The 15304-nt window shown below is 45.9% G+C and overlaps 1 protein-coding gene across 1 annotated transcript in view; it reads left to right on the top strand.

Moving 5' to 3' along the window:
- The window catches only part of LOC141127730 (interferon-induced GTP-binding protein Mx2-like), a 68488-nt gene that overhangs the window by 11637 nt on the left and 41547 nt on the right, over positions 1 to 15304 (top strand). The window contains exons 3-5 of the mRNA XM_073614481.1: positions 5446 to 5508; positions 13316 to 13453; positions 14900 to 15054. Coding sequence (XP_073470582.1) covers positions 5446 to 5508; positions 13316 to 13453; positions 14900 to 15054 — 356 coding nt within the window. The remainder of the gene's footprint in view (positions 1 to 5445; positions 5509 to 13315; positions 13454 to 14899; positions 15055 to 15304) is intronic.

Here is a 15304-nt window from a genome sequence, read left to right on the forward strand (position 1 = left end):
AGTATTGGGTTAAATATTCTCTAAATAAAATAGAAAATAAGAATAAAAAAGATTCAGAATGAATCTCGGGAGGTGAGGAGGATACATGTGTGACAGACCTAGCCGGAAAAGAGGCTTTTGGAGGGTACTGAATGCCAGCCTCCTGCAAACCAATGTTCTATTATGTTTGTCTGCCTTGGATCACAGGATGTGTATTGCATTGGAGGGTTTGTGTTTGTATGTCTTTGATCACAGGATGTTTATTGCATTGGAGGGTTTGTGTTTGTATGTCTTTGATCACAGGATGTGTATTGCATTGGAGGGTTTGTGTTTGTATGTCTTTGATCACAGGATGTGTATTGCATTGGACGGTTTGTGTTTGTCTGCCTTGGATCACAGGATGTGTATTGCATTGGAGGGTTTGTGTTGGTCTGTCTTTGATCACAGGATGTGTATTGCATTGGAGGGAGGGGGGATTCTTCCAACAGCTCTCCCTGCTAACACTGTGTACTGATGAGACGTTAAACACACCTGACCTGTGTGTCCATTGTCATTGGACAGTTTAACCCTCTTTTCCAAGGGTGGGGGGGAAAGAGTCTCTGAGTTATTTTATCTGTTGTGACCATGTGTTATAATAAATGAGTTGATTCCTGCTTGACCCTGAAGACAGAGCCGTGTCTCGTTTTTGGGGTGGATTATTTGTATGGGTTCCTTGTTCGGCTGATTGGAGTGTTCGGTAGCTGCCTCTGTGTTTGGGTATGGAATGTCCTAAACGACTTTAACCCCTTTCATATTCAGGGTGTCGTTACACTGGTGGCAAGCGGCGGGATCATTCCCACAGCCCAGAAGGACAGCTACAACCGGAGAACCAGGGACCGACCGGCCAACAACCGTAAGAAGAGGGACATTACCGCAGAACTAGTCGAAATGGATAGAGCGGAAAGACCCAGCATAACCGAAAGGCCCAGCATAACAGACAGGACACCCGAAGAGGCAAGTTTTGATCGGGCTGTTAAAATAAGACTGGCACATTATAGCCCTAACCCTACAGCGGAGATCATAGACCGAGTTATAGCGGCCGTGGCTGCAAATTGGCTACAGCAAAGAGGTGCTTCAGCAGCAGGAGTCACAACAGCACCAACTGAAAGGAGAAAGATACATTTTGCTGCTTTTAAAAATTTCATTGAAGCAGAAGGGGAGATTGATGGGTACATTGCCGATTTTGAACGGCAATGTGCCCTACACCGGGTGCCCACAGAGGAATGGGTTACCATTTTGTCTGGGAAATTGTCCGGCCGGGCCAGTGAAGCGTTCAGGGCCATCCCAGACGAGGATATTATGGGCTGGTAAAAGAAGCACTTTTGGGCAGGTATGCCGTCACACCGGAGGCATACCGGAGGCGGTTCCGAGAGACGAGCAAGCAAACTGGAGACTCATATACTGAGTTGGCATGCCGCCTACACCGCACGGAATCCCACTGGGTCGCTGGATGCCAAGCAGTATCCGAGGAAGAGGTGCTGCAGCTGTTCCTGCTGGAGCACTTCTTTGACAAGCTGTCCCCAGAAGTCAGAGAGTGGGTCCGGGATCGAAAACCTTGCACCTTGTCTGAAGCAGCTCGCCTGGCGGACGAATACACAGACGCCCGCAAACTGGATAACCATGTGGTCAAGACAACAGCTCGGGTGGATTATCGATCAGCAGCACCCCCTCCAGCTGGTGCCTACAAACCACAGTTGTACCGCCCTACAGCACCACCTCCAGTGGCCACTTATTCTCGGCAGCCCAGGTTCAACTCCCAGGACTACTCACAACCCCTCAGGTGTTTCAGGTGTAAACAGCTAGGGCACAAAAAGCCAGACTGTCCGTTGAATCCAGCCAGGCAGTCCTACTCGTGGAGAAAGCCAGCAGGGGGGAATCCTTGCACATCCATGCCTGCGGCTCACTGCATTGAGGAGGAAGAACGTTGGGGCGTCCTGCATGAGGCTGATCTAGTACAAGCAGCTAACCAGGACAACCGGCAGCAACACAGGCAGACCGTCTGGGTTAATGGAAAGGTAGCCAATGGCCTACGTGATACTGGCGCCACCATGACCCTACTACGGAAGAACCTCATCCCAGAGAGCCAACACACCGGGGACATTGTAGTCGTAAGGGTAGCGGGAGGCACCATTTTCCGGCTACCCGTTGCCCGTGTTCACCTGGATTGGGGGGTTGGTTCGGGACACGTGAATGTGGGAGTGATGAAGGATTTGCCAGCGGATGTACTACTAGGGAATGATTTGGCCCCCCTCATTTCTGCTTACGCCCCGATAGGCCCCGCTGAAGCCAACCCAGTGACTACCTGTGCCCAGATCCCCAACAGCATGATGGCGTGAGCCCAGTCACCCTGTCTTCTCTCCAGTGGCTGAAAAGACTACAGGGAGAAGGGCCAGTCCAGGTCTCTCTCCAGCGGCGGGCGTGTTCTCCGAGAGGGGCAGAGGTTGGCTGGGTAAGTAATGATCAGTTTGGAACAATTTGTTTGGGGTACGGTGTGGATACCAGCATTAGAGGACTGGAACTACTGACTAACTTCAGAGTCAACTCGTCTGGGGTCTCCTCCTGTGTTAGTCTCCTGCCGAAAGGGGAGAAATGTGACAGACCTAGCCGGAAAAGAGGCTTTTGGAGGGTACTGAATGCTAGCCTCCTGCAAACCAATGTTTTATTATGTTTGTCTGCCTTGGATCACAGGATGTGTATTGCATTGGAGGGTTTGTGTTTGTATGTCTTTGATCACAGGATGTGTATTGCATTGGAGGGATTGTGTTTGTCTGCCTTGGATCACAGGATGTGTATTGCATTGGAGGGAGGGGGGATTCTTCCAACAGCTCTCCCTGCTAACACTGTGTACTGATGAGACGTTAAACACACCTGACCTGTGAGTCCATTGTCATTGGACAGTTTAACCCGCCCTCTTTTCCAAGGGTGGGGGGGAAGAGTCTCTGAGTTATTTTATCTGTTGTGAGCATGTGTTATAATAAATGAGTTGATTCCTGCTTGACCCTGAAGACAGAGCCGTGTCTCGTTTTTGGGGTGGATTATTTGTATGGGTTCCTTGTTCGGCTGATTGGAGTGTTCGGTAGCTGCCTCTGTGTTTGGGTATGGAATGTCCTAAACGACTTTTAACCCCTTTCATACTCGGGGTGTCGTTACAACATGGTTCATATAAATAAGCATGAATGTTTGCTACTGAGAAGTAAAGAACCACTGTCCCCCTCTCGGGTTGTAGGAAGGATATAAATATTTTTCTTAAGGGCAACTTTGAGGTATTTATTGGGTTAATGATGTAGATTCATCCGTTGATAGGGTAGTATAAATGCATCTTTATTTTTATTTTTATGTCATTTTCCATATCTAACCACGTGTTCAAGGGAGTGATGTCCCTCAGTTTTAATGTAGTTTTAATCCACATAAGGGAGAATTAGCCCGCTTTTAATTGTGTGTGGAGGAGAAATCCTCATTTTAATATTAATACTATTGGATTAAATGTTGTGATATGTATATTAATATTATGATTAACGGAACCTTACATGCTCTGCTGCATTGTAATAGTGATGTATGGTGCGAGCGGGGACACAGGGAGCGCGCAGGCGCAGTAAGGTTATTTCCGCTCGGATCAGGAGTGGAGGGTATAAAGGAATGATTGCCGGGCCGTGTAGCCAATCCCATGATTAAGTCTTCATGACGAAACATGTCGGGGCGTGGCTACATGGCAATCGAACGCTTGTGACAGGGAGCGCCATACGAGGAAGTGCGGAAGTGGGTCCTAGTAACACCAGGGATCGGGTGAGACGGGTATTAGAGAGCGCAGTACCTGGGTCCGCCGTGACCACCATACACTGGTTTTACTGTGTGGAGTTTTTGCTGTGACAGCTTGCTGTGCTGTGCTGTTTTGAGCTTTCAGTGAATTTTAAAGATGTGAGTTTAATGGTGGAAGAGTGTGTTATTTTAATAAATATCATTACGTTATTGCACTATTGGATCATTTTCTTTTTTTCATGTGGAGAGAGCTCTTTTATCATTACACTCTGGATATGTAAAGGTGAACTATTGGAGACCATTTATTTCCCCTTTCTGTGTGGGATAAAGCTTTGTGGCCCAACACGAGAGTGAGTGTAGGAGCTGGTGAGTGTATTAACTTAAGGGGAGTGGATTCGCAGTCACAGAGGTGCGGTGGAAGAGTTACTTAAAGTGGAGATCTACACTGTATCACGTCACGGATCAATATTTTTTGGACTTTTTTTACACATTTGTGGGCTTATTTACACTGGTGTTTATATATATATTTTTTAACTTTATATATATTTTTGTGTACAGTTATGATATTCACGTAATTGGTTATGCGCAATATATTTGTGAATATAGATCATATTATTTTTTGCACAGTAGTAGGAAGGAGTGAGTATATAAGTTTATCACTGGTGGATATTTTATTTCATCACTCTTTTATTTCATTTATGATTAGGATTTTATTTAGCGCTGCTATTTGAGTTCACTTGGGGCGAGATTGTGGTGAATCAAATTTTTGTATATATAATATTTTTAGGCTGCCCACCGCACTAACTAACGATGGGAGGGAACTGATTAATTGGCACTGACATCACCAGTGACAATAATACAGCAATCAGCGCTAATAATTTACACTGTCACTGTACTAATGACACTGGCTGGGAAGGGGTTAACATGTAGGGGCGATCAAGTGGTTAAATGTGTGCCTAACAATGTGTAATGTGTGCTGCATTTTACTACAGATCACTTTGTTTCTTATCCCTGCTTTGCAGAGAAAAGAAACAGAGAGTTGGTTCCCTCTGTATAGAGCCCTGTGTTCATTGTCAAAAGGTTGAGCACCCCCGATGTAAATCAGCTGAACTACACATCAGGTGATCACAGGGCCGCTGATAAGGCGGTACAGCTGGTTCTTTTGTACCAGGCCCTATTTGCTCAACAGGGGGGCAGGGGCACCTTTACAGTTCTTTTCTGCAAAATAACAAACAGGGCTTTCTAAAGCCCTGTAGGAGCAGAAATCTCAGGTTCAGATGCTTTTGAGGCTAGAGGAGAGATCTGGGGTCTAATAGACCCCAGATCTCTCCATAAAGAGGACCTGTCATGGCTCCTACTATTACAAGTTCAAAGCTGGGGCAGGGGAGGGGCCAGGGGTGAGGTCAAGGGCGGGTCAAAGGGGCCCCAAAAGGTAGGCTGTACGGGGCCCCATGATTTCTAGCAGCAGGTGATCAGAAACCATCAAGATGCCCGCTTCTCTTGGCCAGATATTAGGCAGTGGGATGTTTGACAACTAGTCCGCTTTCTACCAATTTACAGGAATCCAATGAAATAAATGGGAGCCCCATCAGAACAACACAAAGTGTATGCAAATGTATTCTGTAACTGAGTACTATTAATGTTGAGATCATTTTTTTTAAACATCTTCAGTTTCAGGAGTTATCACAACAGAAGATATAGAAGAAGGAGCAGCCACAGCAGCTGAAGTGGTATGTAGACGTTTAGTTCTGTGCATTGTTCTTCTTTTCAATAAATTGTTTTATTGAGTTACGCAAAGTAATACAAATACAAATTGTGGGGTCAAGTGTAAAAAAGGAAAAAGCAAATCTAGGCCAAATGTATAGAAAGGACATGATTAGAGGGGCAGACTTCCCAACTTTTTGAGATGGGAAAGAGGAACACCTATTAGCAAAAATATGTAGGCATAGGACACACCCCCTGCCACGCCCCCTTAATGAAGAATTGTTTAAAAAAATGATTATTTAACCACTTCAGCTCCGGGAGGTTTACCCCCTTCATGGCCAGGCCATTTTTTTGTGATACGGCACTGCGTTACATAAACTGACAACTGCGACGCTGTACCCAATTAAAATTGATGTCTTTTTTTCCTACAACTAGAGCTTTTGGTGGTATTTGATCACCTCTGCATTTTGTATTTTTTTGCGCTATAAACCAATTTGTTTAAATAGGCAGATCGCCATTCTGCCTGTCTCCCGAACGTTTGGCGGGTCCCAGCGGACATCGCGTCCTCTGCACCCGCTGATTGGCTCCCACTGTGTCCAATCACAGTGGGAGCGAGTAACCGGCGGCGTACGTGCACGCCCCAGACCTGGAGGTGCAGAATCACTTACAGGTACGTGATTCAGCCCAGAGCGCCCGCGGGGCGGTCAGCATCGGGTTAAACCCACAAATGCTTTTTTTTTACCTCTACTATTCCTTTATATCGGCTTTTGCAATTTACAAATGCAGCAATTTCGAAATTGGATGAAAGGTTTAGGACTGGGAAACACTTTTTGAAAGATAAAAAGTGCATTTTATGTACAATTATATAGATCAGTCCAAAATGAGGCACAAATGAGGAGGAAAGAGGGACAGAGGGACATTGTTCTAAATCAGGGACAGTCCCTCGAAATCAGGGACAGTTGGAAGCTATGGAACGGTGTCAGTACTAGGGTGATACTGTGTAACTTGCACACCGTTGAGTACAACCCAACCTTAAAGGGAACAGACAGGCAAAAACCAGAGATTTTGAAGAAAAAGTTAGGAGAGATTAAAGGTACAGTAGAGAGTATCACAAACAAACCAAAATGTCCAGCACACTTAGTTGGGAAGAGGGTTGGTTGCACACATTTGCATATGTGTAAGCCACAGTGCCCACGTCAAGGTACACATTTTGTCAAAACTGGTCATTCTAACAAGCAGTTTTGTCATGTTTTCATATATCAGGGTCTCCATAATCTGATACTTAAAGCGGGGGTCCACCCACGCCGGCAAAAAAAAAAAATATTAAAAGCCAGCAGCTACAAATACTGCAGCTGCTGACTTTTAATACATGGCCACTTACCTGTAGCAGGGTCCAGCGATGTCGGCAGGCGACGCCGAGAACCCGCTCGGTTCTCAGCAGCTGCCGCCGCCATCCTAGGTGAGGGAATCAGGAAGTGAAGCGTTGCGGCTTCACTTCCCGGTTCCCTACTGCGCATGCGCGAGTCGCGCTGCGCGTCCCAAGTGGTCCCTGCTCTCTCCTGGGAGCTGTGTGTTCCCAGCAGACAGCGCGGTGGGGACGGGAAGAGGCGTAGACTCCCATGGGAGTCTATGCCGGAAGTGGGTGCAAATACCTGTCTTAGACAGGTATCTTCACCCCCCTTCCCCCTGAAAGGTGCCAAATGTGACACCGGAGGGGGGGAGGGTTCCAAAAAGCGGAAGTTCCATTTTTGTGTGGAACTCCGCTTTAAGCTTGTCAAAATTAATGGTTGGGGTCAAAATTGTCAAAATTAATGGTTGGGGATTTCCAGGATTAGTTGTTATTTATACCCCTGTGCAAGCTAAGGGAAGGAGTACATGACAAGTGGTGCCAGAAGGGACAGGGTCGTATTAAAGTTAGAAGGAATATGATTGGTCATATTCCTTAGAAGGAATATGATTGGTCAATGACCAATGACCAAGGTCCCTTAGCCCACCCAGTCACTTGTCGAGGCATCAGTGTAGGGTGGTAAGAAGCATAAGATTGTCTATTCAAACACAGGTACAAAGAGATATACACTCGGGGGACAATCCCCCCTCTTTGCATAATGACACGGGGCGGGGTAAACTTTACCTCCTCCAGTAACATGACACACAGGTGTATTCAACTTTCCAACAGTAGACTGTCTTTAGGAGGGGCTGCTGGAGAACCCCTCCCATCTAGCATCTAATCCACATACACATATTCATCCCATAATACTTTGCTCCCAAGGCAGACAGAAATAATAGAACAATGGGATACAGGCATTTAGCAAAAACACATAACAACCCCCACCCCACCTCAAACTATCTAGCAATGGTCTAAGACAAAAGCTGGAATTTATCTTCATGTATTTCTTGAGGGATATTGTTCAGAAATATTACTGTCCCAAGTGAAAGAGCCCCTCATTCTTTCAGCACAGACCACACATATAGAACCCTGGATAACAGGGGTAAAAGGAAATGCTGAGTCCGGTGTGGTTGTAAAGTGAGTCTGGTTAGTGCAGACCCGACTTGGGTTCTCGGTCACCCTGTGCCCCTAATAGACACAGGGTGATTTACCCATAAGAGGGTCCGGGGGAGCTGGACAAGGAGTTTCCAGAGCTCTCCAAGGTAAGCTGGGTTCCACAAAGCCCTCTGCCGAAAGTGACTCTCGTCACAGGCGAGGTCTAGCAGCATAGGAAGAAAGAACAGTAGGAGGTCTTCTATTTTGCAGCTGCAAAATGTAAAAAGCTGGATACAGGATCTGACACCCTTGAAGAGTTTGTGTTTGTGCCCATCAATTCCACTTCATTTTGGTGTCTGTTAGGGCTTGTGCCTACAAGCTTTGGGTTGCAATTGCAGTAAGCTTTTGACATTATTAATATATACAGAATTTATATAGCGCCAACAGTGCTTACAATCTAAAGGGAGACAGTACAGTTATAATACAATAATATACAAGAGGGTTAAGAGGGCCCTACTCATAAGAGCTTACAAACTAATAGGGTGGCGCAGGTGGTACAAAAGGTTAAAACTGGGGGGGGGGGGGGGTGAGCTGATGGAAGTGATAAAAGTTCAGTTACTTGGAGGCGTGATAGGCTTCCCTGAAGAGATGAGTTTTCAGGGATTGCCTAAAGCCAGAGTAGGAGATACCTGGACAGGTTGAGGTAGAGAGCTCCAGAGGATGGGAGAGGCTCTGGAGAAGTCCTGAGGATGAGCATGTGAGGAGGAGACAAGGGAGCTAGAGAGCAGGATGTCTCGAGAGGAGCGGGGAGGACGGTTTGGGTGATATTTGGAGACAAGATTAAATTTAATTCACTGGGCATTTGGAAGCCAGTGGAGGGATTGGCAGAGAGGGGTGGCAAACACTGAACAGCTGATAAGGTAAAAGAGTCTGGTGGCAGCATTCATGATAGACTAAAGGGGGGATAGTCTATGAAGAGGTAGGCCTATGAGAAGGGAGTTGCAATAGTCAAGGCTAGAAATAATAAGGGAGTGAATGAGTAGCTTGGTGGTTTCATTAGTTAAAAATGGGCAAATTTTAGAGATGTTACAGAGGTGACGTCTACAAGCTATTGACAACGATTGGATTTGGGGCTGAATGGACAGGTCAGAGTCTAGGATTACACCTAGTACCTTGGTGTGAGGGGAGGGACTGATGATCTTGATCGAAAAGTCATGGAAGGGGGCATGGGCGGGGGGGAAGCTTCAGGTTGAGAAGCTTCTGAGATAATTTAGAATTCATTGATAGGTGCATTTGACCTGCAGTTGCCCTCCTTCAGACTTGAACATTGGACATTAATGCAAAGTGTTACCTAATTAGATGAGCTAGAAAGGCGGAGCTTGCCAAGCGGCTGATCTCCTGTGTTGAGAATCCAGCAGGCCTGCCGCCCAGCACAGGACCCAGAAGCTAATGGAGATCACTGGAGTAGTGGTGTCTACTTCAGTGATGGGGCATCAGCCAGAAAATGTATATACTGTACCTACCCTGTTTCCCCGAGAATAAGACCTAGCGTGATTGTCAGTGATGGCTGCAATATAAGCCCTACCTCCCAAATAAGCCCTACCCTGTTTCCCAGAAAATAAGCCCTACCCTGAAAATAACACCTGCAAGGACTTTAACTAGGGCTTATTTGGGGGGTAGGGCTTATATTGCAGCCATCACCGACAATCACGCTAGGTCTTATTTTCGGGGAAACAGGGTAGTTACATTGGTTTAAGTTGGAGTATTGTAACTATGTATACAATATTCATATCTGGAATTCTTCTGAACTCTGGGCTGGAGAACACTACAAAGGTTAATAGCTCGCTATGTCTAGGGATGCTGGAATGAGGAGAAATTGCCTTATTCTGCACTCCAGTAGGATTGTTCTATCTTGTGACTGGGTCCCTGCAGCTTCCTTTCTAAGCCGCTCACAGCCACAGTTGCCCTGCAATGTACATAATGCCAAGGAAAGACCCTCAGGTCGGAGCTTCAGGGAGAAGAGGACAGTGCTGGAGACTCCTGGGATAGGGAATAAGTTAAGTAATGCAGCTTCTTTCTCTACCAATTAGATATAACAATAATTTAAGAATGCCTGGAGTTCAGCCTTAAAGTGGGGTTCCACCCAAAAAAACAAAAATACCTGAAAAATTCTAAAAAACAAAACAAAAAAAATTTGGATATTTTTTTTTTTTTTACTTACTTCTAAATGCCTGTTGCTAGGTGGTCCCTCGTAGTCTGCCTCTTCCTTTGCCTGGGCTGGTGACATCACTTCCCCCTCGGCAAAGGAAGGGCTCGGCTCTGCTCCCTCCCTCCTGTCAATCATCTGGGACCCATTACAGGTCCCAGGTGATTGAGCGGCCAATCACGGCGCGCGGCGCCGCTCGCGCATGCGCAGTGGGTGCCAGGCTGTGAAGCCACAGCCCGGCGCCCACAGTTGAAATGCCGGCGCCGACGAGCGGAGGGGGGGGCGAGCGGGGCTTCGATCCCCCGCATCGCTGGACCCTGGGACAGGTAAGTGTCCAATTAAAAGTCAGCAGCTGCAGTATTTGTAGCTGCTGACTTTTAATTTTTTTTTTTTTTTAATGGACCCCCTGGGTGGAACTCCTCTTTAATTCTTACAAATGTTTTTTTTTAATCTTTAGATTGGGTAAGAGTTACAATCTCAGTCAGGTTTTCATTTCTGTCTTTGACTCCATTGGGGGGGGTTCTCCCTCATATCATGTGATGCCCACACTTTGAAAGGAGGAGTGGGGGGTTGTCACCAAAGCAGAAAAGCATTGTCAGATGTTCTAACCCTTTAGCGCTCCCTACTAAAATTGTGTTTTTGCCTATGTTTCTTTTGAGAGATTTTCCTTCAGAGTGAGTGAGAGGCTGTCTTCTTGAAAACTAACATTGGAACAATTCCCTCGTGAGCCTTTCATTCAGAACCACAGATCAGATCTGGCACGTACACTATATTACTAAAAGTATTGAGACACCTGCTTTTACACGCGCATGAACTTAAATGGCATCCCAGTCTTAGTTCAATATTGAGTTGGCCCACCCTTTGCAGTTATAACAGATTCAATTCTTCGTGGAAGGCTGTCCACAAGGTTTAGGAGTGTGTCTATGGGAAGTTCCATCCCAAACTCGCTCATCCATGTCTTTATGTATTTTCCTTTGTGCACTGGTCCAAATCATTTGGTGGAGGGGAGATTATGGTGTGGAGTTGTTTTTCAGGCGTTGGGCTTGGCCCCTTAGTTCCCATATAGGGAACTCTTAAGGAGTCAGCATGCCAAGACATTTTGGACAATTTCATGCTCCCAACTTTGTGGGAACAGTTTGAGGACGGTCCCTTCCTGTTCCAACATGACTGCACACCTGTGAACAAAGCAAGGTCCTTAACCACCTCAATACTGGGCACTTACTTACAATTGCGCGGTCATGCTACACTGTAACCATGTGAAATTGTTATCATTTTCTTCACACAAATAGAGCTTTCTTTTGGTGGTATTAAATCACTCCTGGGTTTTTTATTTTTTCCTAAAAAAAAAAAGACAGTTTTGAAGAAAAAATATGTTTTTCTTAGTTTCTGGCAGTAAATTTTGTAAATAAGTAATTTTTCTCCTTCACTGATGGGCACTGATGAGGCGGCACTGATAGGCTGCACTGATGAGGTGGCACGAATATGCTGCACTTATGGGCACAGATAGGTGGCACTGATAGGCGGCACTGGTGGGCACTGGGCACAGATATGCGGCACTGGTGGGCGTAGATATGCGGCACTGGTGGGCACAGATAGGCGACACTGATGGGCATTGATGGGCAGCACTGATAGCCAGCACTGACTGGCATCACTGATGGCCACTGATTGCTAGCACTTGTGCGCACTGATTGCTGGCACTTGTGGGTACAGATTGGTGGCAATTGTGGGCACTGGTTGGCACTGATTGCTGGCAGTGGTGGACAATCATTGCTGGCACTGGTGGGCACTTAATTGTAATCAGGGCATTGATGATCAGTGCCCTGATTATATACCTAGCTGTCCCCTGTGAGGAGATGCTACTGATCGGATCTCCTCTCCTGACACTCTGTGAGTGTGAGGCAAGGAGCGCCGATTACCGGCATCTCTGTGTTTACATGTGAACGGCTGTGATTGGACACAGCCGATCACATGGTTAAAGAGCCACGGCCGTGGCTCTTTACACAGATTGGGATCGCGCCGTGTCCTAGCAACACGGAGCGACCGTGATCGCCGCGCTGCGTGCCCCTGTGGGCGCACAAGAGCAGTCGTTCTGGGAAGCCGTCATATGACTTCCACCCAGAACGTGAGCCGCAAGTGGTTAAAGACATGGATGAGTGAGTTTGGGGTGGAGGAACCTGACTGGCCTGCACAGACTCCTGACCTCAACCCCATAAAACATTTATATATATATATATATTATGGGCAAATCAGTCATAGAGCTATTGTTGGGTAACCAAAGCCGTTAAGTTTTTTTCTGGACATCTGTGCATCAATGGTCCATGGTCGTAAAAGGGTTAAGTAAATTTTTTATGTAATGTTCAAATTTATCATGTCCGCTATACCGGATTTATTATTATTTCTTTCCAACATATTTTTTTGAACACACTAATGCCCTGTACACACGATAGGATTTTCCGACAACAAAATCCATGTTTTTTTTCCGACGAATGTTGGCTCAAACTTGTCTTGCATACACACGGACACACAAATCTTGTCGGAAATTCCGAACGTCAAGAACGCGGTGACATACAACACGTAAGACGAGCCGAGAAAAATGAAGTTCAATAGCCAGTGCAGCTCTTCTGCTTGATTCCGAGCATGCGGATTTTGTTGTTGGAAAATTTGAGAACCAGCTCTCAAATTTTGTGTCACGGAAATTCCGATGGTAAATGTCAGATGAAGCCTACCCACGGTCGGAATTTCCGACAACAAGCTCCTATAGAACATTTTCCGTCGGAAAATCCTATTGTATGTACGGGGCATAAGAAGAGGGATGAAGGAAGGGAAATGGCTTATTCACATATGTGTATAAAATTTCACCTTGAGCTAATGAGCACTGTAAACAGCAGGTCATTTTTTCAACAGAGCTAAGAACAGATAAGTAAGCATGTGAAATGGAGGCAATGGCAATAGCTCCACCCGCTTGCTAAAAATATATAAACTATAAGAAATATAAAATATTTAAAAAACATCATAAAATATTTCTAATTCTTGTCTAAAATATAATATATATTGAGTGAAATTACCCCTTTAGTAAATATAAAAACGTAATTAATCATTCTCTGTGGTGATTTTCTTCTTCTTTTTTTTTTTTTTTTTGCTTCGTGAAGGTATTGTCACTCGTTGTCCCCTGGAACTTAGGTTAAAAAAGTCTTCAAAGAGCTCGAAGTGGACTGGTGAAATCAAGTACCGTGACCAAAAAGTAAAACTTAAAAACCCAGGCGAAGTGGAGCATGAGGTCAGAAAAGGTAAAGCAATCCTGTAATTCCAGAGAGGGCAGAGCAGAGTGTTTGCCCTGTATTCACCAGGGTTGTGGACGCTGATCTAGCATGGTGGACAGTTGCCCCCCTTCCTCCACCACTGTTTGACCACACTGTTTAGTAAGGGATGAATACCTAATTAGATGTTACTGACGCCACTTGTCTCGGGCACCAGGTGCTAGCCCAAGGACCCATGCCATTATTACTAATGCATGGTAAGTGTCAGCGAGACTGTAAACACATACCCAGGACTTTCTCACAGACATGCTCACAGCAAAGGAGGCGGTAGCAGGAGACCTCTGCTTGAGCGCCACAAAAGGAAAGTCCACAAATCGGGCTTCCTACAGGGGTGGAGCTGACAGGCAATACTAGCAGCAATAAAGACACGAAATACTGAAGAATCATTCAACATTTCTTTTTAGAAACAAAGATAAGCATTTAAATATGAATCAACTGACTGACTGTTACGTTTTTATTGCTCATGAGACTGCTCTTTTAATAAGTCTGTATCATGGTGGGTGGGCTCTTGACATAATATTCACAGCATACTTGCACATTTTACCACCCTTACCTTCCAAAGCTTCCTCCCTCCAGTAATGTGGTATCAGCAATCTCCTTTTGCTGCAATCCAGGTCTTCCAGTGTCAATATGAGCATCTTGAGCATGCACATGGGAGTTAATTCAACCAGGCACCCAAGGCATGCCGAAATTGTATAGTAAGCTGAGTATGTACGGCTCATTGTACTAATAATAATAATCCAAAGCAAATTGATAGCAGGCAAGGTAGAAGATTTTAGAGCAGAAGAGACATACAGAGCGGTGACCAGCATTGCATGTCCCCACAGCCACTGGTCCACACCAACCAGGGAGGGGGCCCACATGCAATTGAGTCACCAAACACTGATGGGCCCTCTCTGTCCAAAACAAGGGGGCTGGGAATACAGGTAAGAATACCCATGAAAGCACCGCGGCCCCAGAGAAAGCCCTCCCATCCGGAACACCAACACCAGGTCATCCACGTGGGGAGGGGGTAAGGTACAGGAGCCCAGGCCTGCAGGGGAGGAGGAGAAGCCCATAGGGACCAGCCACCCCAGGAAGCACCCGTGCCACACACCGTGCCCGGGGAGGGAAGGGGGGGCCATTTACTTACCAGTCCAGCGGAACTACAGGTGACGTTTCCTCCGAGATGGGGGGGGGGGGTTGCTGTTGGTTAGGGTAACACTGTGACACAGACTAAAACGCCCGATCATATGTAAAAGAGCACAAAGAAGGGTGCACACTCCTACTGCATTGCCAAAGGCTTACTGTATAAAACAAAACCTACAGCCAAATGGATACCCACAAACATGTATACAAGTCTTGTTCCTTAACAGGCATCTCTCTCCTAAAGTAAAGTTTTGTGTTGTTTGCCCATTCCTTCTTTTTCTCTCCTAGCTCAAGACTGCATTGCTGGTGCAGGGAGTGGGGTCAGTGATGAACTTATTACCCTGGAAGTTATATCTCCGAATGTTCCAGACCTGACTTTGATTGATCTCCCCGGGATCACACGGGTTGCCCTAGCCAATCAACAGGCAGATATTGGACATAAGGTTTGTTTGTTACATATACTGTATCATATGGCCTCACATAGGATAGGCAGATGGATGCAGTTTAGATGCAGGTCAACTTCAGGTCAGAAGGAAGTCAATTGCAAGCCAAATACACTGGTGATCCCAACATCTCACACTGATCCATTAACCACTTAAGGACCGAGCCTCTTTCTGAGATTTGTTGTTTACAAGTTAAAAACTGTTTTTTTTCCTAGAAAATTACTTAGAACCCCCAAACATTATATATTTT

This window comes from Aquarana catesbeiana, linkage group LG02 (assembly GCF_042186555.1).
Source record: "Aquarana catesbeiana isolate 2022-GZ linkage group LG02, ASM4218655v1, whole genome shotgun sequence".
In the NCBI taxonomy this organism is placed as follows: domain Eukaryota; kingdom Metazoa; phylum Chordata; class Amphibia; order Anura; family Ranidae; genus Aquarana; species Aquarana catesbeiana.